At 38.0% G+C, this 26715-nt stretch overlaps 1 protein-coding gene across 1 annotated transcript in view; it reads left to right on the top strand.

The window, feature by feature from the left end:
- Positions 1-15361, top strand: part of aff2 (AF4/FMR2 family, member 2) — a 169061-nt gene extending 153700 nt beyond the window's left edge. Inside the window, exons 16-21 of the mRNA XM_079480599.1 lie at positions 1016-1152; positions 1815-1886; positions 4790-4883; positions 5136-5185; positions 6785-6996; positions 9447-15361. Coding sequence (XP_079336725.1) covers positions 1016-1152; positions 1815-1886; positions 4790-4883; positions 5136-5185; positions 6785-6996; positions 9447-9568 — 687 coding nt within the window. The 3' untranslated portion in view covers positions 9569-15361. The remainder of the gene's footprint in view (positions 1-1015; positions 1153-1814; positions 1887-4789; positions 4884-5135; positions 5186-6784; positions 6997-9446) is intronic.
- The last annotated feature ends 11354 nt before the right edge of the window (positions 15362-26715 follow it).

Genomic DNA, 26715 nt, shown 5'->3' with positions numbered 1-26715 from the left:
TACAAAGCTCTCAGGTGTAATTTTTCTCTCCTGTGGGAAGTTAGCACTAAGCTAGAAGAGATCAAACATTCCTGCCATACTGCTCTTAACTACATGGACACACATGCCCTCCGTGCTACCAAAAGCCATTAGCAAGCTGAGAAAAAGCTCTCTCCGCAGACCTTTTATAATTGAAGACTTTCCAATCTAGCCGAGAAAGAGCCCTTGTGTCTGCCCTTAGCATCCATAAAGTGGGAGCTTTGTTTGAGATTTACAAAACAGACTCCCGGCCCCTTAATAATTGGATCCAGGCAATTATCTCCGGAGACATTGTCCATTATCACAAGTTACATCCTTTCTGTCATAAATCGGCATGACGATGTATAGGCCCAGTCATGAATACAAAGTAAATGGATTGATTGCCAGTGTTACAAGAGCGCAGTGGCAGGCGTGTAATGAATCCCGGGTGTCCACTCGCCTCGTATTGAAAGGCTCACTTGAAAACAAATGGACTCGGCTCCTAAGGTGCCGGGAGAGGCAAGTGGTCAGTAAATCTAGTTTACACTCCTATGGAGATGATATATGCTCTTACTGTTTGTGCTTGTCTGCGAAGTTTGGTTTTGGGAAGTAGGCGTAATGTTGTTCAGCAGCATTGAATAGTTTGCTTTTGAGAAATGAGATCGGAGAGTTCAAATTAGCCTTTATGAGACCGTACCGATAAGTCTGGGTGAAAAACATTTACAGAAAAACAGGTCGTTGTACTTCTTCGTGCCCATTCATGTGTCATGAGGTTGGAATTATATGTCATTCCTGTGTCTGTAAATCTACTCGCTCTACTCATTGTTTGCCTGGCATAGCTTGATAAAAGCCTAACTACTTCAGACTAATGGCTTTATTTCCCGCTCAGATTATATCTGTTTTTCTATATGACTTTATGAGCTGTTTGCCAAAGCTTTGAAAATGAACTCGGCCTGTTTTATTAGCGTAATTCGCTATGCCGCTAAAACGCTTTTTTCTTACCTCCATTGCTTCACAGATGGACAAGTTCGGCAAAGCTGTGAATTACGCCGATGGAGCGCTCTCGTTCATCGAATGTGGCAACGCCATGGAACGAGACCCATTAGAGGCCAAGTCACCCTACACTATGTACTCAGAAACGGTCGAGCTCATCAGGTCAGTATCCCTCTGCCTCCCTAGTGGAAGTATAGAAGATCTTAGGACTTTTCATCATTAAAATGCAAAAGATGAAGGTCATTACCGCCGATCAAGAGCTGTTCTAAATGAGTAGTAGATTTAGTTTTATTGACGTCAGAGGCAGTGAAAATAGATGAACCTTGAAGAGATTAAACCTTTATTGAAGGCTTTATCGAAATATATAGTGTCAGAGAGAATTATGGGTACCCACACACAATTTGCATATAGTAGGTGAAGGCTTGCGCTTAACTTGGGCCAATGTGCCTAGTGGAGTAACTGGCCATTCGATGACTTCACTTTAACCAAAATCTGCCCTGCAAAAAGTGCCAAATAAAGGTGTTAGAACATTTTATTTCAACATGATGTGAGTTTACACAGAATTTCATTATGCTCATTGCTACTAGCTTTAAACTACAGTTATTCTGTCAAGAGCCAGTGAGCTTTCTTTACAAAAGCAAACACAGATCTCACAGATTTTCAAATGTAAACATTAATAGTCGGTTTACATGTATACTTGCAAAGATGAATCTAAAATATAAACACTCTGATATAAAGTATGTCTTCATTACAGTCAACTGTAAGTACAGTAACTTTAGATTTAATCAGAATTGTGTAAGCCATGTATTTTTGTAACATTTAAGGTATGCGATGAGATTAAAGAACTTCGCCAGTCATTCCGCCACAGTAGCTGAGAAGAAGCTTGCTGTCATGTGGTAAGTTCACCTGAACACATTTTCCAGCCTCTCGTTTTGATATATTGATATTTGCAGGAAATCATACAGTATATCGTGTTAATTCACTGTTTTTCATGAAATGGAAAAATGATGTACTTTTGAAATTATTAAATGCTAATAAAGCACTTTTCAATAATTTTATTGGTTAGATATTTAAAAAATCTAGTGCATAATATAAGTGATTTATGGAAATGGAGATATGAGGTTTTAAAAATACAGCAGCGATATATGCTTTTAAGGATATTTGGACGGCCTTCACATGCACAGTCTTACTCCGATTATGCTTAATAAGCTGATGACAAGTAATGTCATGTAAACTCGTAAAACGGCGTAAACAAACCTTGCTCGGCAAAAGTAGTTTTTTGACTCCGATTTTGCGTTACATGTAAACAGTTACCGGTTTTCTTCCAGTTTTGTTCATGTGCGCATGTCTGACAGCGCAATAGTATTATTATTATAATGTTTTATTATTAGTGAAGAACAATTTCAACACTATCGTAGCAATAAGGGTACATAAACCTCAGGGTCTCAAAGTCAGGGGTCTCAAAAAAATTTAAACTGAAAGGCCTTTTACATACAACGCTTGTATTTATTATATAGCCTTATAGTTTTCCTTGCATTTAAATTTGTAATTGTTCGCATTGTTTCCAAATATGCTTTAATTTCGTTTTTTCAATTCTTAAAGTTGGGCGTCTTTTCACACCGTTTCACAATATGAATATGAAAATGGGCATTTATAATAATAGAATCTAATATAAACTTCAAATCAATATCATCCTCCAATGATAAACAGTTAAGCAAAATATCAGATTCCACAAGTTTAACAGAACACATAGTTTTCATTTCTAAGTAATTATTGATTTCTGTCCAGATCATTTGTGTCACACACGCAAAAGAAATGATTCATAGTCTCAGAGGGAGTCTAGCTAAATAGTTAAAGTCTCAAATGGAATGAACGGTAAAACAATGCATAAAAGTCCGCTCCGAATCACGCAGTGGATGCAGAAACGGCAAAATGAAAAACTATTGTTGCATATCCAGGTAATTCGGAGATGAGAAGAGATATTAAAATACAGCTTCTGACCGAATGGTATTATAAAACCGTCAGAAGCTAAATCCACCGCTTTGCCCCAGCAGCGGGCTGAATCTCCTCTCAGCCATCGCTCTTCGACGATCATCTGTATCTGCAAGGAAGCTTTAAAACACTGCTAAAGTGCTTAATCAGCTTAGAGTGGATCATTATTCCTGTATTTCATTAAGCTATTAGAGGATAATGAAGGATTTCCGCATGGTGACGGTGGAAACATATTCTCGGCCAGATAAAAGCCTCCCGCGCTCTGACTGCCTGTCACGTCGGTGCGGCTTGTTTATTTTGAATGTCAAGGTTAGTTTTGCGCTTATAGCGGGATGACAGTCATCAACTCGGATTAGAAATTCATTTGCCATTCTCTCTGGCTTGTTAATGAAAGCTGTCTAGCAGCCGTAAGGGATTTTCAAAGCCTGCGCCATTTATGATGTATGAACCCGAGTCGACGACATAATACTGTTTTGCGGATATTAAATGCATTTTAAGAGCGTTGTGAAAATATGTTTAGCCTCTGGCTTCAGATGTTAGAGCAATATAACCTTTTTATTCTGACCTCTGATGAAGAAAGGCGTGGCACGCCCAAGACACATCAACAGATAAACAGATAAAGACATGGCTTAAAAGGGTTTGACCTCCTTGAGCTTGCACCGACACTTTGCTTAAATATTTATGTGATTTCAATAGTCTAGATGTGTCAGAAGTGTGAGAAAGACAGTTTTGGTTTCATGGGTCGGTGCATATGTCCCAAGCATCTGGTGTCTCGCAGGCATACCGTTGAAAGGTCAATCGCCCCATGATACTGGCTGTATTTCCCCACTGCCCATAGTGCTTGTTATCATGCTGTTTGTGTGTTGTTGTTGTTGCTTCTGTCAACTATGTATGGATATTTTCATGGACTACGATATGGATATTTTGGCCCCCGTGGACTTAAAGTAATAGTTCGCCCCAAAAATAGAAATTCTGTCATGATTTACTCACCCTCAAGTTGTTCCAAACCCGTATTCATTTATTTGTTACGTATTACACAAAAGGAGATTTTTTAAAGAATGTTGAAAACTACACAATAGTGCCCCAGAACACAACAAACTAAATGTAAAAAGGCTTTAAAAGAACTTGAGGGATGACGACAGATTTTTGGGGGGACGAACAGGAGTCCGTCAAAGGGATTGTTCAGCTCATTATTATTTGTTTACTTTATATTGATTATTTTTGGTTGTGATTTATTCACCCTCATGTCATTCAAAAACTGAATGTGACTCTTTCTTCTGTGGAACACAAAATAAGATATTTTGAGAAATGTCTCAGTGGTTTTGTGTTCAGATGTTGACAGAATAAAATGTTTTGGGTGAACTGTCCCTTTAATTTAAAAGGGATGAAACACGTCCAGCATCCAGTGAAAACACAAGGCATCTTAGGATCGTTCTGTCTCTTTTTGCATTTGCCTAAACATGTTCATTTGTTATGAACAGAAAAGCACGTTTCTTTAATATTTCATTTTGTGCTAGCAATGACATGCTAAAAATGAGTTTCTTTACATTTTGAACTTATTTGTGTTTCTATGGCCATTTTTGCAGGAAGTATTCATCTTGAAGAATTAAAATGAGACCATATTTGCATATTTTATTAATATATCTTTATAAATAAATAATGTGTGATCTGTATATCATGTCCTTTGTTGTATTGTAGTCGTATTGTAATGTTATCTTTTCATAATGCATTTATGTATTTTGAGAGTGAAAGTTTGTTTAAACGTTTTAAAGTTGCAGTGATTTTACATCAGTGTTTTTTCTTTTAGCAATCGTTGTTTGTCACTTCTGTATTTGCGAATGTTCAAACTGAAGAAGGATCACGCGATGAAGTATTCACGCTCGCTGATGGAGTATTTCAAGGTAAGACTCGTCATCATTTCTTTACATTGAGCGCAAATGTAGTGAAATGTAAACTATCATGTTCCTATAACTCCCATTATTACATTGTTTTCACAAATGTCCAAATTATTACTATTAATTATGCGTTCTTTGTTAAATGGTAAGCTGATTATGATTAATACCGCTTAAATTCCTTGTTTGCCGTTGGCAACTACATGTTTTCCTCATCTAAATAACATCTCTATGTCTCTATGCACATTTTTGTTCACTCAGAATTCTGCAAAAAGTTCCCAAGCACCGTCGCCGTGGGGAGCCAACGGAAAGTATGCATGTTTTCTCTCTTCATCCTTTTGTATTTATGCTCGCTTATAAAAAGATTCCATCTCGAGAGCAGCCCTCCTTAATCCCATTACGGCCGGCAAGTGCCAAAGAACTGTTGTGTGAGATATGAAACCTCAGTCATGGTTACTTGACATCAGTGAAAGGACATGGAGATATAAACTCTGGGAAGGCAGCATCTCGTCCATGTCAGCTCCATGGCAACCAAATTCCAATGGTTTTCCAAAGCTGGAGAGAGAGGTGCTGTGTGTGTGTGTGTATCTATGTCTGATCTGGCCTCTACCTGGACACAACCCAGACCCGCTGTTGGGCTGCCAACCCGCCTGTCAAAGGCAATTAGCCTCAGCGGCCCGGTCCCCTGTAGCCGATACATTAACAATAAAGAACCCTTTCAACTCCACCCGTACCTGTTATACGGCGATCAACACATCCATCCTGGCCCTATCCTTTGCCATCATGAATCTCTCTTGACTTTCTCCTCCCTCGGAGGGAGTTTATTTACTTTAGCGAAGCCTTGAACCCTGCTCGAATTGGGCCTTGCTGTCGACAGGGCGCTTCATTTAGCCGGCTGAGGTTTTCATTTGTTGGTAGAGCTGGCCACTGAGCTGGGTCGCAACATAAAAAAATGATTCAGAATGTTTTTGATGTTTATGTGAGATTTCTCCATGGACGGGTCTACTGGGGTTAACATAAGATCTGGTTAACGTTAATCTGTTAATGGGGATAGTTCCGCCCATTATTATTAGTTTATAATAGTTATATTTTCTTATTATTATTTTTAATTGTGATTTATTCACGCTCTTTCTTCTGCGGAACACATGGAAGATATTTTGAGAAATGTATTTTGTGTCCATACAACGGAAATCAATGGGGTCCAACGTTCTCTTCTTTTGTGTTCTGCAAAAGAAAGTCATACATATTTTGAATGGTGTGACAGGATTTTTAAATTTTGGGGGAATATCCCTAACCCCTGCAAAACTACACTGCCAATGGACCAAAAAAAACATAGTTGACCTCCTACAACCATTTAAAAGTAGCTGTGTATTCGGATAAAACAGCAAATTGGCTATTTTAGTTTTTATTTTTGCCAGGTTTTTTCTTTATTTTCTTAAAAGCTTGAAATGTGTTCCTTCTCTCAATTAATGTCCTGACAAAATGTCTTTTCAAAATGCGTCTTTCGCTTTAGGGCTCTTATACACTAGAGAAAGCTCTCACAGGGCCTCAGATAAGAATGCGTTAGATCTGTTTGAAGGGTGTGAAAAGCGACTTTCAAATCAAGCAGGAATGCCTCTAAATGGATTTCATAAACTCTCATTGATGCCTTGAAGTTGACTTGCAAGGCGACAAAAGTTTGGACAAAATGTTCTCAAGTATCGGTCACATGACACTTATGTTTTTCCTCTACATCCCTTTAAAACCCCAATGAAATCACAGCATACTCCTGTAGGCGAGCTGTACATCAAATCTACCGTTGTTATATGTCCATTTGTGTCATACAGTCAATGTTTGGCCTTGTCTACAGTACCCACTTAACTGCATTATTCATGAGGTCTGATGTGAACATCTCATCCGTCTCTCTTCAGGAGCACAGGTACACCGTCTCCCATGTCCCTGAGCCCATCTCCCGTCAGCTCCGTCAGTAGTGGTGCCATGGGTTCGTCCTCCGCCTCTGGAAATGTGGCTATTCCTCAACGCATCCATCACATGGCAGCCAGTCACGTCAACATCACCAACAACATCCTGCGCAGCTATGAACACTGGGAAACCGCTGACAAGCTGGCCCAGGAAAGTCAAGGTAAGATGGTATTACAATTGTTTATTTTGCGATTTCATTTTAAAGAGAATTTTGTGTGAAGGGTTTGGCGGGCAAATTGTACATTCATATTTTTAATTTCAGTCAATATTTTAATGCTTTTCGTTCCCTTTGTAAGTACGTTCAGGAAAACACGTCCCGATTATGGGAGTTAGTTTTACTTGGGAGGGATTATTGTTTAAAACCTTCCAAAGTTAGTTAGTAAGTTAGTAAATTATTATTTGTCTGTTTTTGGAGTTATATCTCGCAATCATTTTTAACAAGCAGCGAAGTGAAGGATCGCTTTCCCACTTGGGTCCAAATCCCTTGCTGTTAAATCTCATTTGTCTAAACTGTCGTATAGGACTGTGTTATATAAGAAATTCCCCTTTCACACTGGCAGTGTTCTCAGTGACTCAACATTTGATACGGACCACCAGAGAAATGGAAAAGACACTATGCTAATTGCATCTGAGATGTTATGTGGCTTGTCATTTCCTCTCTTTTCTCTGGAGAAGACTTATTAAAACGTTTAGAGGGCCTGTGTTTTGTGCGAGGTCTCACCAGCCCTAATAAACCGTCTCTTCTGTGTCTTCTCAAGAAATAAGCACGGTTAAAGGTTGTTGGTTACAAGCTTTGGTCAAAATCATAGTGGGGTTCGCCCAAGTCGCATCCTCGGGGTGAACATGGCTCTGTGGTCTGTTATTCTCATCCTTTTGTTCACTATACTCGATGATGTCATCGGTATCTCTTCAGGCTAAACTTATAAGGCTACTGATTCCTTTTTCTGTTTGATTTTTAATTTAGTTCGTTTAGAAAAGGTGAAGAGTGGATTTTTCTGTTCAAATCGTTTTTATACCAATGTGGAGGTACAACGTGGCTTAGATGGGGAGAAAATGACGATCAGAATTTTTATTTTGGGGTGAACTATCCCTTAAAGTCAAAATGTAAAAATGAATGAAATTGTGTAGAATGTAAATACCGTGGCTCTGTGTATATTGCTCGTGTCTGTTCGTATATGTCGTTCGTAAAGATTTCATGTTATTTGTGTGAAATCCCACATAAAAATGTAGTATTTAGTAAACTGTGGTAAAATGTCTTTTTGAGCCTCGCTTTAGTAATTATTAAATGATACCACAGGTTACTGTAGTTGCTATAGAGTAGACATGGGCCAGTTACTGAAAGAGTCGTGTTTACACAAAATAATGAAATCGTTAAATTGTGTAGTTCAATGTTGGATGTTTGCATTTCATGTAAAGTTTAAAAATATATTTTTTAAAGAATATTGTAATTTAAAGGCTTTACTTTTATTTTTATGTTCTGTATTTTGCTAATAATTAAAATGTATTGTGTCCAGATGAAAAGATGTTGTTTGCATATGTAGACATTTGAAAATAAAACATTTTAGTGTTGCAATAATCACAATACTGTAAAATTGTGGTACTTTTATGGTTTTCATACCATCAAAATCTCCTACCGGCCCATGACTTCTACTACAGAGTTAATAATGACTATAACTCATATATGACACTATACCACAGTTACTACAGTGCGTACTATAGTCTGGTTATGTCATATTCTGGTGAAGATAGGATGTTTATAAATATATTGTATTGATAAATGTTAATAATATTAGTGTGTAACAGAAGCTACACAGTCAGTTGACAAATATTTTGCAGTATCATTCATAAATACTGTATGTCATCATTGATTATATACATTTTTGGTATCGCTTTAGATTACGGCCCGCAATGAACCACAGGATCTTCGGAGTAACTAATTGTAACAGTAATGTAGTTCTTCAATACACATCTGTAGGTAAAGGGGAACGATATGCAAGGTTTGGGGAATAAAGGAACATTTTACAAATATGTATGAGGGAACTGCATGCCATATAAACATCAGATTTAAACCGCCCTTGAAATACATGATTATGTAATCTCAAGAAATCAACGTTGATTTTGCACATTTTACACATTAAAATTCAGCAAAATAACTCATAATGAAAAGTAATTATTTGTGAAACCAATGCTAAAATCAATCAAAAGAATTATCCTAAAATCAATCAAATAAAAATGTACCCTAATGTCAAAAGATGTATGTCAGTTACCCCTTAGTGTTAAAATACTTGCAGTATAAATTTATTTTGAATTGACGGACTTCTTTATTCCCCAAACTTTGCGTATTGTCCCCTTTACCTGCAGATATGTACAGTAGATCTGCATTTCTGTTACAACTTGTTATGCTGTAAGATCTGGTTAACTATGTGGTACATTGCGGGCCGTAATCTAAAGCGCTACCCAATTTTTTGGCACTGTCACAGTATATGCCGTTGTCAGCAGTCGTAGCTAAAAACCAAAATTCATTCAAACGTCTCCATACTAAATATTTACAATCTCTCTTTCTCTGTGTGTTTCTGTCTTCCTCTCTTGGACCTGGTGTGGGTTTGATAGAGTTCTTTCAGGAGCTGGACTCAGTAATGGAACCATTGACGCAGCACAGCAGCATGACAGAACTGGTGCGCTACGTACGCCAAGGATTGCACTGGCTCCGGCTGGAGGCCCATTTGTTATAGTGCTGGCGCTTCCACTGTGCCCTTTCTCTCTCGCTGTCATTCTCTCACTCACTCTCCCACCGCTCATCACTACCTCCACCGTCTTCGCCATCTACAACCCTCTGGAGCCCGGAGGTTAGTCGACAGTTGACCACTTGTGAGTCTCAGAACTGTAAGTTACTCCCGGAAGGGTGTCCCATCCTTGTGAGGAGTGCATCGGGAACGTCGCAGAACACAACAGACAGGAGAACAAGGGGGGACGTACCTGGAATCGCTGTGTTGTAGCGCTACGAAAGTCAGAACGCAACTACATGGAGACGTTCCACAAGTGTAGCAGTGAGCAAGTTTACCAAGTGACAGAAAACCCAACTTGTAGCCTCTGTTTTGTGAGTTAGCTTTGTTTGGCTGGTGAAGCCAGAAATACACTAATGCAAGTACGCAAACGCAGAGCGTAGCTATAAACATTTGAAAAGTGAAAGTGTCACCTAACTTTAACCGACTTCTTCAATAAAAATTGATAATAAAAATATCGTGGTACAAGAAGAACGTTTATCGTAATGTCCGATGTCAGAGCATGAGAGCGTTTGCGTACCTGTTTGTTGTATGTTTCGGGCCGAAGTTCAGACGCACGGAAGTTAGACTGCATTTCCTAAAACATTTGCTCTTAACATCTCATTCCAGATTTATTCAACACCATCTCATGTGTCTTTTTGAACTCCGTCAGGCTTTTGTAATGACTGTAAGAAGCGGCTACACTAGTCGAATCGGTTCTCTCTGATGTTGCCGTCGTTCTGTTGTACCGCACTATGACAGCTGCCATGTGTACGATAGGCTTGTTGCTTTAACACCAAAGCCGCGTTCTCTCAGAACGGCCGCTCGGAGACTGATGAGCGATTTTCCTGTGCAATTCTTTTTTACATATGCACATATGATACGACAGAGTAATAGTTCTGTAAGCGGCATCGGAGACCCTTTTTTCCAATATGTACCATAATGACTGTGTTGTATATGACAGGTACTTAAACTGTTCGGTGTTTGTTCAATCTTGCATGTTAATGCGGAGAGCTCGGGGTAGAACTGAGAGACATGGGCGCGTTTCACGAGCACTGCGACGAATCGATGTGTTTTGTGCACGTTTTTGCTTTTCATTGACTTGATCACATTTAACATTAGGTTGTGATCTATGGAGAGTTTAATAACGTTTGTGTTTTAACATCGCATTTTTCTATTTCCAGAGACGCTCCTGAACGAAAGGAGCATTTTCGTTCACTTCTCATGCATAAACTCTTTAGTGATGAATTTAATGTTAAATCAGAGAAATGTTTTTCTGCGCAGGTCTTATCGTGAGTGTAGGTGTTTGAGAATGGGCGCGCGTGCGTGGAGCAGATTTTGGGTTCATTGTATTGCATATAGCTTCACGCATCTGTCGATCTATCACGTGAATGTCCGACTGTGAGAGTGACAGAGATGATGTATGCGTGTGAAATGGACATTTCACTAAGATTACTCAAAAGTGCCTGCGTATCCAATGGAAATTTATTAGAGTCTATATTTAAGAATGAATCTGAATGATTTTCCATACCATATTGGTATAGCCAATGTTTCTGTTTTCATAACATGATTATTTATTTATTTTCTTTGTAAAATGGTGGTATATGTTTTGGCTTTAATGTTCAACTTTGTAAAAAGTGCATTTCAGAATTTCATTGTCTGCTCTGATGATGGTAGAAAACGACCTAAACTCGTCTTACAGTGGTACTCTTTGCAGCTCAACATGCTTTTCTCATTCGCTCCAAACAAAAAATTCACATACCGTAGCGAGAAGTGCTTGCCGTTCAATAAAGCGCTCGTAGTGCAATACACACTATAGCGCGGCCAGGATGAATAGCAATACTAAATGATAAATACTCCAATCATCCGGCAAGTATCATATCCTCCAAATGAGCCGCAAAACAAACAAATCAAAGCAAGTTTTTGTTGGAAGCCATTATTCCCTTCGTGGACTTCCTTTGATGCAAGACAAAAAGTAGCTTTATGCAAGAAAATCACATTTTCTTTTCCATTACAATGTTACCAGCTGTTGTCTTACTTGTGTGGAGTCAGTTTCTAGAATTTGTTTGCCTTCTGCAGCATCTGCTGTCGTGCGTGTTTGAGTTGTGCCAGTCTGGCGGTGAAATCTGTGCCCCTCTGGCAGCACTGAGTCATGATCCGTCAAGGAAACAACCTGCTCTGCCTATTAGACGCACCTCTCATGCCCTCGGTTTGTCTTGCTAAACAAAAAAACATAGATATACTTTCTAAAACATTTATCTGACTTTATATGCTGCTCCTAACGTGGGTATAAAGTTCATATGCTGAAAGAACAAATAGAGCAATGTAACAAGGCACAGAGCCATAGGTGACACCAACAGACGATATGTGTTTAGAGGAGTATACGCTAGTGTAGATTAAGGTCGAAACGTTACTGCTGCATTACTATGGCCACAAATATTTATCCGAAAAAGGATGTTGGGTATGCATTTAATACAGACCAAACCAGACCGTAATACATATTTACACCATTATTGTTCATGGCAACCGCAGGTCATTACTAAAATTGTATAATATTTACAGATTATACAAATGATATGCAGATGTATGATCAGATGTACATAGAGTGCAATTCATTTTCCAGTTCATACACTCTTACAAATAAGAATCAGTCAAAGGTAAACATGTATTCATAGTCCATAGAACCGTTTCTCACTACAAATAATATTTTGTGAAACAGGAAGGTTATGCGGGTGTTAAACGAAGCAATAAGCCCCTAGAGGCTGTAGTTTACAGTGATTTTATAACAGCTAATGGGCATTATTAAGGATGGACGTGAAGTGGAATAAAATGACAGCAAATAAAATCCAAAAGTCTTGCTCTGCCAAACAAAGTAGTTCCTCAGAAACAACAAAGCGGTTGCCAAGCAACACAGACACAGCAATATATTGGCGCAGTGATACTAATGTAATGCAGTCGGCTCAATGTTTCTGGGAATTTTACAACGGCTTGGAACACAACACAACCAATCAGAATCAAGGACCAGAACTAATCATTTTATAATGTTCGGTGTGGAACCGAACATGGTTTTTGGCATCGATAAGCGCCTTTATTTTAAGAGTGTAGCATTCATTGGGCAAAAAGAGGAACTTTATTTTACAGAATGTACACTTACAGTGTACTTCAGTAATGTTAGTTTGACCAGTGGTGAGCTGTTAAAGCAAGGACATAAACATTACTGTACATTACTGCACATGCACGCTTTTGTGGCCCGAACTTAACTTCCGGTACACATCCGCAAAGAATTATATCTGATAGAAAGCCAAAGAAAAGTAAATTACATTAGCTAGCAATTTAAAGGTATGTCTAGCCAGTATTATTATGGGTTATCCGTAGAAGAACAGTTACTTGGTGACACGGCCCATTCAACAAATTGTTTATTTAATTAAATGAATATACAATTTAATTAAACATTTCTCATTTAATACAATTGTTATACACTAAAATAGTCATATATATGAAATAGAAATAGTTATATTATTAGCCACTAGCCAGACCCATCAACAAACACACACCGGAAGTTAACTTGGGGACAGGTGCATGTGACCGATAAAACTGTCAACAAAATATAAAAATCTGATGCCATTGTTTAACATGTTTTGATGAGTTGAAGTGTTAGAAATCTCTAAATTTCTTTTATTTACCGCGTATGGGTTGGGGCTGTTACGTGATAATTACACAGTTACAACATGATTACAAAGAGTGTGTAAGTAAAAGTTGAGTATTGAGACTTGAAACGTGAGTAAAAGGCATAAAAATATAGTTGTTGTTTCTCATATTGGCCTTGTCAGTATGTAATGTGTAGTTCCATTGTAACGTACCCATTCAAGCCAACCGTTTGAAACATATGATCATTTAACCAGGGCTATAACCATAACTATGCCATTCCAAAAGACATTTGCTTTAATTCCATTCAGACCTCTTTTCTCAAAGCTCCAAGGTGTTTATTTTGAAATAATGGCAACGCGGTTAGCAATTAACCCGACTCGCTTTCCGATGTAGCATAAGGTCCCTTTGATTCTTTGTGTTTCTCAATAGGCTTTAGTACGGTGGAAAAAGCCTATCAGAAAGAACAATCTCCAATTAAAGTGGGCTCAGCTGGAGGCTTTTTTATTTGCTCTGCGAATTAAACATGTAAATAGCTGTTTGTTACCACGAAACACCACATCATATTAGTCAATTAAAGATCGTCCAATTCCCACGCTGACGAAAAGTCGGCCTGTACCACGCTGTACATTGGAAAAGGTTCTTCGGAACACAATATGTCAAATAAACAGGCTTGATTCGTATCAAACACGAGCACTTCTCTGTTTATATGATTAAAACATCACCAAAAACTGAATAAACTGTAAGTTGAGTAAACTAAGGCCGTAATGTTGCCGTATTAACTCAATTGAACATTACCGAGGTCAGTTTCTAACGTCATCAGAGATTTCTACATTAAATACCTTATTTCAATGCCTTGTTACCAATGTAGACTGTAAAGAATCAAAGAGCATTTATTCACAGTCTCGTCCAGTTTGTGTTTCTCTGTACAGTATCGAGTCGTGCTCTATGATTTGTCTTTTTGAGATTGTAATCATATCAAGGCATTGCATTTGACCCCGAACCATCCACAGCTTTGAATCAATGAAAATATGCAACATCTCATCACTTCCAAGCGTATCAGCTTTCCTGCTATTTCAGTTTGACATCAAACGTCTGTTTTTTAAATCCGAGTGGACGGCAAAGTAACACAACGATGGATTTACTCAACAAGGCAATACTTCTTACTTAAAGTGGATTGTTGGAAGCCATCGAAGTAACCAAATGAAGGCAATGAGTTGCAGCAAGGTGCGTTTGAAAAGATGCATACACCTCAGCTTGTAGGGGTGACTACTGGCAAAATCTAAAACTGAAATTGGAGCGACGTCCCAAAGAGCAGTTAATCTCGATTGAGCCTTATGGGAAATGATGTCATTTCCTTTCCAGTGGTTTCAGCAGCCATCATACTGTTATTTAAGAAAAGTTCCAAGGTTTCGATTAAATATGCAAACCATTTTATGTGGATAAAAATAATGGCAAAGACAAAAGTTTCGTACGAGTTTTAATGCTGCATGACTCTTTCTACAAGCAACAGTGTCATAATCAAAGTTGCATTGAATTAATAATCGATTTCAGAGACGTCAGTATTGTTATATGTTGTAGACATATTTAAAGAGAAAGCAGTTCTGTGAAACTTGCGCTTTATAGAAATGCCTCAATGCTACCTATTGCCTAAAAGGATGTTGGCTTGAGAAAGAGACAGATTTCTACTTCGAGTAAAAGGCCTTTATCTTATGAAGGTACTGGCTGTGAAGGACAGACAAAGTTGTACTCATTAATTGCAATGACAGAAGACTTCGATGTTCTGGCATGCTGTAGATCTGTAGGTTTTTCGTTCGGGTTCGGTTGTTATTTTTGTACAGAGCAGGTAACCTGCAATGCTTTGAATTTATACATTGTATAGTTGTACGGATTCATTTTCAAATGCGTTATGTATCGAAAAAACCTTCCTGCCTGGTTAGCTTTGTATTTCAAATGTGTTGCACAAGTCCAGCAAATTTTTTTATTCTTCTTTTTTGGCTATTGTATGTTTATTTTATAATAAAACTGTCAAACGTATTGAACAAAATTGAGATGTAGTTATGTTGTTTTTAAATGTTTCATGTCTGTATAAAAATGATGAATAAAAATGGTATGAGCCAAATTAAAAAAAGGTTTCAAAGAATTTCTGACCAAGACATCGTTGATTTGGGGTTTCTATTTGTTAAAGAAGCACATCAGCATCAAATAAAAATAGTTTAACTTCCAAACCCCTATGACTTTTTATAGCTCACAAAGAAAGGAGTTGTGGTTAGGGACGAAAGCAATGAAAGTAATGGTCACATGGGCTTTAAAGGTCCATTGTATGAAATTTAGCAGCATCTTGTGGTAATGTTGACAATGGCCACCAACGGCTCACTCGACCCCTCCACTACGATGGCTGCCAATGGACTAAGGAGAAAACGCATTTATGAAACGCGCTCTGTAGAAAGGAGACCCGCGGTGTATGTAGATAGAACTAGCTCATTCTAAGGTAATGAAAACATAAGGTCTTTATACACCTCTGAAGACATAGTTATGTCTATTTTATTGCATTTCTGTAAATAGATCCTCCTTTTATATTAAATGGTAAATCATTTTCCCCCAGCATGCATTCTGTGTGTACTTGAGACACTTTTGGATCTGAAAACTGACCACGTTAACCTTAAATCACATGAGTAAATGTAGATTTGTTTTCCTGGACAGACCCATTGAACTGAAAAATAGGCCACGATGCAACGACTTTGTTGTCGCTTGCGAAATCACGGAGGAGGAACCTTGAATTTATTGCACGTGTTCCCTCATAAAGTAAATTCCAGTGATTATATACGTGACATGTTTTCATTTAAATGAGTTTGTGCTTACTGGGCCTCATAACGTTCTGCATGAACATAATGCCTTCTTATTTCTTCCTCACCGAGAGAATCTGCGTGCTCAGGCATGGCTTGTTAATTTACGACCTTCTTCGTGTGCGGCAAAACACAAGTGTTCTGTAGCCATATTATAACGCACCTAATAAAACCACGTATAGATTTATCTCGTATGCATTTTAGCCATGGGTTCCTCCCATGAAATAATGATGCAGATGATGTGTCAAAAAGACTTGTATTTACTGAACGTGAGCTGTTCATTTCTTGCTGGCACTGAGCCAGCTCCTTGACACTTATGATTTATTGATTTAATTGCCTACGGTAACCATGCAATAAAATCATTGCTAAGATAAATTTCCATGGCGCTGTGCACAATCAAGGTAATTTTTCAGACACGGGGGCTACGTGTCTTCAGGTTACAGGTGCAGATTTATAAGTCAGAGCCCCTCATTACCAGGGGATAGTTTTAGCGGTGAAAGGTGTAATAGTTTTTCTGAGGAATAGCTTCCTGAGCCGGCCGCCTGCTAATTGACAGCTTTAATGTCAAACTGTATTTATAACATGACCACAAGACGACTGTGTTTCTCTTTAGGATGGAGAAGTAAGTGTGGGATATGGGAGGTTTTGAGGCTTTGCAAATATAATCACCTAATGATTGTGATGAATTGCATTCTGGTGCATTCTTCGTAGTCATTGACATTATTATTATCATTAGCATTATTACTATTAGCATCTTTTTTACAATATTATTCATATTAGCATTAGCATTATTATTAGCATTTCTGCATTAGCATTTCTTTACAATTGGGTCCATTATTTTCATCAACACTTCCTTATTTTCCAAGACTTAATCAAAGCTTGACGGTCTTGTAGAAGTGCAGCAGTTGTAACGCATCCATTTCAAATTCTATTGCCCATAACATAAAGATTTCACACGTCACAAGTGTGTGTTACACTGTTAAAATCATTGTGTCTCTTTAATGCATTAAGACACTTGCAATCTGTGATATTAAAATCACGTAGCAAAAATATGAGGTGCATTGTTTCGCTTTTTTTGTTTTAGGAGATATCCCATTAATCGCATTTCCTGTTGTTGTTGGATGTGGTTTGCGCAACAAGATACAGTTTCGTTTTTCAAATCAAACTTTGCTCCTTAACTATGTCTAATTTTCATAATTGTTTTTTTCTCTCTAAATCATTTAATTGTACAATTAAGTTCTTAAATATACATTTCATCAAGTACAGTTATGCTTTTCCTTTTCTTTCCCAACTTTAATCACGTGTTGATTTAAGTGTGTTAGTTCCTTAATGAAATGATTCTTGATTAAAGTCTGATCCTGGTGTGAAGAGAACATCACATTTGTAATTGCCTGCTTGTTACATTCCCTCAGACTGTGATGTGCGCAGGGCACAATTTATTACATTTTACTGGAATCTCTTACGTAGTTGAGCAATTAGCGAGGGTGTAAATGTAATAGACCATTTTTGTGGCCCCCTTTTGTACAAATTGACGGAGATTATGGCATCTATTTTCCCACCTACTCCACATTCGGAGAATAAATATGCAGCTTTAAACAGAAAGCAACCGGCTTCTATTCATTTATAAAGTAACTCGTTTAAACCTTCACATAAACTGTGATGCAATGACTGAAAAAGTTAAAATAGCTTGTCAATGTGTTTGTTAGAACGGCTCGTTTTAATTTACAGAAACACATTTGGGTACTGCAGGAGCAAATTTATGTGTCAAATGTATAATCTCAAAGACATTACTAGTACTTAAGAATCTTTCATTTTTAAAGTTTATTTGCCTTTTTACTAAACATGTACAGCACAGCACTATACAGTTAACCGACAGTACTTCAGTGTGGTCCAACAGAGCACGTCGGTCCATTTAGACAGACTTCGCCAGAAATAAGCTCTTGTTAAAGGTTTGTTCTCTATCCTGCTATCTGACACCATGGCCCAAGCTGCTCTTGACAATCTGTCATGGAGCAGAAATCCAGGAAAATGTAAGTGCAGTTACAGGACAGAACAACACATCCCCTCACAGCCTGGAAAAATACAATGAGTGAAGTGAATCCAGCAAAACATAGCAGGCTGATACTGTATACGGTTTCTGTATAAAGTAGGGATGCACCGATACGTACATTTTGTCCGATAGCGTTAACATTGGAAGCCGATAACCAATATATTGGCCGATATAAAGTATCTAGATATTAATATAACATTTCCTGAGACTTAAACAAAAGTGGACACATTCATAAATATGTTATCTACATACTGTATCTACATCAACAATGTTTTGCTAATAGCATTGATCACGACAGAAAGGCAGTCCATACTGTATTTTAGCTGTGAGCTGCGTGCAGCTGACGAAACTTGACCAGACGAAATGATTTATGATTTAGCAGCTATAATATATCGGCCTTAATTTTATTATCGCCGATAACATTAAAATGACCATTTATCGGCCGATACCGATATGGTTGATAATTTATCGTGCAGCTCTAGTATATAGTGTTTTTGTTGAGAATAGAATGTAAGCTAGACGTATAAGAAATATTCACAGGCTATTTACAATTTGGTCATCTTAAGGATCATTTTATGACTTTTGATTTGTTGCACTTGCATGCATACATTTCAATGTAACTTCAAAAGTAATTCACGTAATTTGTGCCTTATATATGCAGTTTCATACAATGTGTAAAATTTGGTCATCTGCTTGTAATTACACAATACATTTGTATTGTTATTGCTATTGCGACGACTTGTAGAACATGTGAAGTGTGTTACATCTGATTGAGAATCTTTGTCTTGCAATAATACAATGGCTTGGCAATTGATTGCAAACAATTATAAACAAGCACTCGCTTTCAGATTTGATGGATTGCTACGAGCAAATCTTTGTTTCATTGACGTTCGAGTGCGGTGGGAAGAATCCTGACTGTCTGTTAACAGGAAGCAGATCAACACGCTCTACTGACAACACGTCTGTCACATTACAAACGGCTTCCTCCGTAGATCAACAAGGCGACCTGACTTACAGACGCCACTATCGCCTGCCTTTTATTACACACGGCCCTTGACAAAGAACAGCGTTTACCCGAAGAATTCACGGCCACAATATGTGTTGTGCTTCCCCAAGGTTATAATAAGAATTTATTTTCTCCCTCCCTCTGTTGGCAGATTGGAGGGAAGCCGATGATGTATGAGCCATCGTGTGTTATTTATTTGCCAAACTCTCCCAGATGTGGGGCTATCATTTATCTACTGACAAATCAAACCTTCCAAACAACCTCTGCTGTGACCCCAGCCGGAGCCGAGCCGTGCTGCTGGTAAAGATACACACACACACACACACCTCTGATATGACCCTAGCAAGAACAACGGCAATGGCTGAACAACACATGTTTACACACATGACCACAACACAACAGTGACCGAACAATAGCAGGCAAAGGTTTGAACTCCTTGGTGCACAAAAAAAAGAGATCACTTAAATATGCATTTTTATTCTGTATTTTTAAAATGAAACGTAAAAAAATATTTGCAAAGAATAAAGCAAAAGAATACAAAACAACTCGTGAAAACTGTAAACAAACTGGAGCGACAGAAATATAACATAACAGGATATATAACAACTAGTTTTCCCCGTCTATCTTGTAAATTTGAGGTGTTTTCTGTAATTTTACGTTTTCACCATATTATAGCAGATCAATGTGTGTTAAAAGTTTTTTTTAAGTTTAAATTTTCTCTCCATTGTATATAAATCCGTACACACAACTTCAAGTGTTTATAAGTAACCCTAATTAGAAACCAAGAAACACCAAAATAGAACACAACACAAACTAACAAACGCAATAACCTCCCCAAGAGAAAACACTTTGGCTTACTTTCCCGTATTCAAACACACACAATTAACTTTACTGTCGAACATGAACCAACAGTTTCCCAGAATCTCAGCGGTCACATTGCTGCTCTGTGTCGGCTTTATCGCAGTCAGCAGATCTCCACAGGACACGAGGGTCCTCCCTGATGGGGTCTCCTGTGACCCTCGGTGCTTGACATCCGCTTCGCTTGTGCTGATGGGGCAGGAAGAGACAGCTACAGTCGGAGGAACAAACTCACACCCTGAGGGGTAAGAAGACTGACGTCTGAGGATCTCTGCCATGAGGAAGATCTGAACCCAAACAACACAGACCACTCTGGGCATGCTTTGCGGATTCTGTCTGGTTCCTTCTGTTCTGGATTTGGTCTGTCCGCTTTGCAATTCTAAGCAAGCCGTGTGTCTTCTCCATTCCTGGAGTTTTTCGGTTTCTCAGTCTAAGGGAACAGGCAAAAAAGGCTCGCCAGCAATGAAATGATCATGTGTTTTGCATGTCTGAGGAACGCCGCGGCGTTGAGCAGCGGATGAGGAGTGCCCAGTCTAGGAAAAAATTATCGATCGTATTCAGCAGCATGAAAGATTAAAGAATAAACTACTTGCAAGACTCAATGGGCCAAACAGCAACAGATTTCTTTATTTAACTTAAGGTAACAATATGCTGCACTTTTGGGAAGTCCTCGTGGTTCTTCACATCTTTTCTGTTATTAAATCAAATTTTACCATTACCAGAATGCTACATTAACCAATTAGCATCCAAGATGGAAATTTTAAAAATTGAAATAAATTCTTTATAAATAATGATGGAATATGACTATTCATCTTTAACATTTTCTACAACACCTTATCATATTATTATGTGTATTATTACTATTATTATTAAGGCATCACATCCAGAATAAAGGTTATGTGTTTACATAATATATGTCTGTGCACTGTGCATTTTGTATTGATAAACACATACACATATTTAGGGAATATTTGCATGCATATATTTATATTGTTTTTAAATTAAAAAATATATAATTTAGATCTTACATTTCCATGTGTACATGTATGCGTTTATAAATACCAAATTTACATGCACCGAACACAGACATATATCATGTAAACAAAAAACGTTCACAGTGTTTTATCTTTTATTCAGTTATTCTATACAGAATCATTCATTCTAGTCAATTGCTGATCAGATCGGTTGAAATAAAGCATTTCATGAAACACACCATACGGCCATACTGCCCCCCGCTGCTCACTTCACGCTCCTGAGACTTCTGTGATTGGCCAGAAAATGACATTGGCTTCAGCCGGTGATGTCCATGAAGATGCTGAGATTAAAGTGTGACTGGTCATTACATTGTTCATTTACAAACCTAATCAATCTCGATTAAAGACGGAGGACAAGAAACATTAATCAATCGAGTTATTTTTTATTCGCTTATTTATTAGTTCACCTTCTGGACAATAATAATTAAGAAAATTATGTTTCAAGCTGTCGCCGTGTAAGAGCTGGAAAGCATATGAATGTAATTTGCCTTCCATTTTATTGACGCCAATTACAACTTGTTATACAATAATTAATGCCTCACAGCGCACAAAGGCTTGCTGAATCCATTCACATTTGCACTGGCCGGCAAAAGGCATTACGAGCTGAGAGACAGACAAATAAATAAGATAATATACCTGTTTTTACAAAACAGGCTTTATAAGGAGTCAGTATTAAATTCAATTTGGTGAAGAAATGTGAGCAGTGCCGTCTGATGCTAGCGTGCTGTTACTATGCAGCTGCTGAGGAGAGACTTTTAGTGTTGGGATGCAGTTGCTATGGCATTGTTAGATGATGCGATGATGTTCTGGGATCATTTTTACTCAACTTCTTTTTACTGGGACTGGGTCAAACAGGCCACCGCATTGATGATTTTCTACTCCCTGTCTACTCCTTGTCTGCACTGTAAAAAAATACACAAAAATGGCAGCGGGGGCGTCAGAAATAAACCACCGTTTTATACCTTTTTATTTAGAAATGCATTTTCTAAACCGTTTTCTTTCTCTGTAAAATTACATGTTTTCCACGTTTAGCTTGTAAATTTACAGGCTTTTACCGTAATTTAGCCAATATATAAAAAATACATTATACATGGTAACCTGTAAAAATTAATAGAACAATTCTGTAAAATGTAAGTTTTTTAAAGTGTTTGTTCTCTTAAATCTATAGGATTTATTTGTACTGTTTGAACATATTCTCCTCCAGACAAAACTGTCCATCAAATGAAAACTTAGCATGTTTGTTTCCCAAAGTGTTAACCAATGATTCAATGATGTATGCTCCGCTCAACAGCATCATCACAATGCTAAAAAAACAACTAAAACCCATTTTACGACCACTACATATGCTCAACAAAACTCTGTCTTTTCTACTCATTAGGACGTTCAAACAGTATTGCATGAGTGTAAAACATTGTTTTCTTTACGTTTCAGAAATGATACACTGCATTCCTACATCCTACCCTGAGAGATTACCGAAGTGGCATTCAAAGAGAACATTTCAATGGACTGTAAAAGGCCCAGTCGAACGGATGTCTGAACATACGCATATACAGTACCCCGGGCTACATGGTATCAAGGCATTTGCCCTTGGTTTAATAAAAGGGGTCTGAGTGTACAACCGACACAAATAGACTGCGACGTGGCTCAAAATGCTCTCAGATGAAATAATTGCTGTGCAGTAAAAACACAAACAGAACGACCATTGCGCTCATAGCCGAACTCAATGTTTTTTCAGAGCGGTCCGATCATATATGACCCTGGAGTTAGTGTAGCTCACATCAGAAGCAAACCGCTATTTTTACTTTCATTTCCTGGAAGAGTTTGGAGCTCAAGGTTTTGTTTCGACCATAAATAGACCAGAAAGGCACTTAATGGTTTTAGAGATTAGCGGTAGACTACATCTGACCGGCGCATTATCAACAAAGCTAACATGCTAATTGCTACAGTGAGTCCCAACCGACCCTCGAGTCCTCTAGATTTTGAATGTCAAATCACATAATTTAATATATTCCTCTAGGACAGCTTTAAATCAGTGGCGTTATTTGTGAAAAGGGTTTTAAATGCCCTCACTGGGTACTTTATTCCTCTGTAAGTGTCCCTCGGTGAGCAACGTGCCTCGCCTTGGAGTTATATCAGTGTTGGAGCATTCATATGATGACAATGGCACTGCCTGCGATATTGAGCTGTCACTCAACTCATCCCTTGTCGAGACGTGCTAGAAAGACTCACACAATTATATCCGTCCTTCACAATGGAGAGCAACTCAGTCAATATTTGGCTGGTGGAGAGCTGGATTTTGATTTGTGATTACTGTAATTCACATGCAGGAGGATCAAAGCATCTCGATGGGATGTTATTCACACGGGCATTTAACATCGCTCAGTTTGATAGCTCAAGCTGTGAAATGTGTGAACAATGTTCACAATGGAGTGATTGTGGAAGTGAAATGATACTAATGTCTGATTTGTCACTCATACTGGCTCTCTTCATTTAGCCTTAAATTGTTCCAAATCTGCATCAATTTCTTCGTTTCTTGTAACCACACAGTTCGTGGCCACCACTTACTACCATAGTAGGAAACATTGCTTTATACGTTCTTTTGTTCTATGGAACACAAAAGAAGATATTTTGAAGAATGTTGAACACTTGACCCCATTGTTTCTCAAAATATCTTTTTTTGAAAAAAGAGTCGTGAAGGAAGGGTGAGTTCTTGACTAGGGTGAACAAATGTCCAAATAAACGCAACCTCTATTGATTCGCGTGTAACCAATAGGAGTTCGTTCAAAATCGAAACATTATCTTGAATCTCACTTCCTGCCCAAACCTCAGTGGAAGCATATTGACAAACTGAGCATCTGCCATCTATAACATTCACGAATCAATCATTCCCGCCTTGAAATATCCATCTCACGGAGAACTAATATCAAACGTGCAGCAGAAACTTCAGTAAGCGATGATAACGGGCCACTGTTGTTGGGTGGGGGGGGGCTCCGAGACAGGGGGATGTAATGGAAACAAATGAAGAGGTATAAGCATGGAGACAAATCCATATTTCTCTCTGTCCTGCTCCCTCTGGAACAGTGGCTCCCTTGATGTGTCTAATCAATCTTAGGCGAGCCGCCGACTTCATCAGTGCCAATCCAGCCTGTGACAAAATTGCCGTGCCATTCATGATTAGCTGCATGCAAACAGTAGCATTCATGCGGGTCAGCGGCTCTCTGCGTACGTCTCGTTCTTTTCTCACGTTCATACTATGCCGGCGCGTTATGAGCGTTTCGTGGTTAAGTGATTGTGTTTTCTCATTCATTTATTCGTGAAACCCCTGGTGTCTTACACAGACTCCCTTCATCGCTTTGCGTTCAAACATGCTACTCCGAGAATTAGATATTATTAGCAACTCCAGACAAGCATGTCATTGAATCTGCACTTAAAAGTGCTTGACAAATGCGGCATGGAGCTCCGCAGTCTTTTTAAATTAAAACTGCTAATAGCAATTTTGGGGGCTCAGGTATTATAATGAACTGATAAATACAGCGATTTAAAGCACCTTAGGAACCCTTAAGGTCAATTAACAGCACACTTGCTTACTTCACCCCTGCACAATAAAAACACAGGGCTCTGCACTTTGTGAAAATGAGGCAAGCTTTCTATTGTGTTGCTATGGGAACATAGACATCTCTTGCTCTCCGCTTCAGTAAGACTGAGGGCTGGAGTCAATATTCAGTACCTCAACCAAAGGCAACCTGACCTCCTTGTATGACTAGCTTTACAGCTATTAAAAGTGTTTTTAATTACGTTAATGTGATTTTTTATTTCAAGTTTTTGTGTATCAAATAGTTTCTATAAAGCTGCTTTGCAAAATGCACATAAATAAAACATAAAACATCGAATCGCTGTTTCTCTCTCTGTATATACCGTATAAACGTGTTTGTTATAAATGTATATTCCATGATTTATCAATAACTTTGTATTTTATTTACTGCAAGTTATTTGAGTTTTGTTGTTTTATTATTCAAATTTGAATGACAGTTTGTCCTCGATCTTAATAGTTTAGTTACAAAGTGCTCTGGTCTATATACAGTCACGGTAAAATCATGAGATCGTTGCAAATTTTCGTTTAATCAGCATTTCTATTTAATTTCATTCAAGTTTTATGTGTCCATTCCAGTCCAGTGTCTGTTGAATTTTAACAAAATCGAACCGCAACGGTGACATAAAATCAGCCAACAGCAATGTGAAAGACTGACAGCATGACAAGACACGCGCTTATGAAATAATTGTTTCAACTTTTCATAGTATGTTCAGATTTTACCGTTGTATTGCTCAAAAGTGAATACAAACTTGTTTTCTTTGCATTGTCTGATGTCTGAGCATCTTATTTTAACCTGTTTCTCCTGTTTTCATTTTTTGCTAATAAATGCAAATAGAAACGATATTTTTATTAGATATTTGGGAGAAATGTTGTTAGAAATTCACAGAGCGAAACTAAAATTCTAATTTTACCTTTTAAAGATACTTTCAGAAAAACTGAAAATAATTTTGAAACGATTTCTTAAATTTTTAAAGGTTCAAAGGGTTATCATGCTTTACAGAAATCACTCAGTCTTATTCTTATTTATTTTCACATGAGAAGGCAGATCAGCATGTCTCATGGGGTGTGGAGGGTTGGTGTTGCTTCAAGGGTTTGTTTTAATGACAGTGATTAGGCTTGCGGGCAGTCTGACATAATGTAAAGGTCAACTCAACACTAGTTCTGTTCCCAGAACATGAGTTCAAGGCATGAGTTGTGTTTGTATGTCTTCCTGACAGTACTGTAGTCACATACACCTTTGTCGACTCCAAGACCAGGACAGGTTGAGACCGGGTCTAAAGAGGTTCGAGTCCAAGTCAAGACCGAGTCCAAATGAGATGGTCAAGACAGAGACAGAAAAAAGAATCCTCCACGTGCTTTATTTGTATTGCAATATAGCTCTGCTATTGGAAATAGATGAAAAAACCATCGGACTCGGTCGAGACCAACTAGAACATTTGGCGAGTCCAATGACCAAGGCCAGTACAAGTCCGGGTGCAGATACCAAGTCCAAAACTAGTAAAATATGTTTTTCTGGCTTATAGAAGAAATATTTCATTATTCCAAAATTGAAACGATAGTTATTTTATACGATAGTGGCCACAAGTGACATTTTTGTCTATATTGTTAAATATTTGTTCAGAATATTTTATGTTAGTTCTATATTGTGAAAGTGTGAATTGCAGCTTTTAGATGAATTCGAGAGAGGATATAGGAGAGGATCGACAAACTAATAACAGACACATTTATGCTTTTTTAGAATATTTTGGGTATCTAAGATTAAAACCCATATTTCCTGATATGCTGTAGTTTGCCTATTTGACCAAATAATTAGTTGAGTTTAGTGTTTACTTACCATGTTTACTACCATACACCTCATATTTTAAGGGTTTAATCTGACCTGAGGGGGCATTAAAAGCAAATACCCTACCTTCCAGGTATCACTTTAATTGGCCACCTATATATACAGGTATATTATAACATGTTTTGCCTTGTGCCCAGTCACAGCGACCTGTAACATTTATCATATTACTTTACATGTCATATTTACATTTAGTCATTTAGCCAACGCTTTTATCCATAGCGACATTACGCACAATATGTGGAC

Source organism: Barbatula barbatula (genome assembly GCF_947034865.1).
Source record: "Barbatula barbatula genome assembly, chromosome: 18".
Classification (NCBI taxonomy): Eukaryota; Metazoa; Chordata; class Actinopteri; order Cypriniformes; family Nemacheilidae; genus Barbatula; species Barbatula barbatula.
This window is presented reverse-complemented; position numbering and strand designations above follow the sequence as displayed.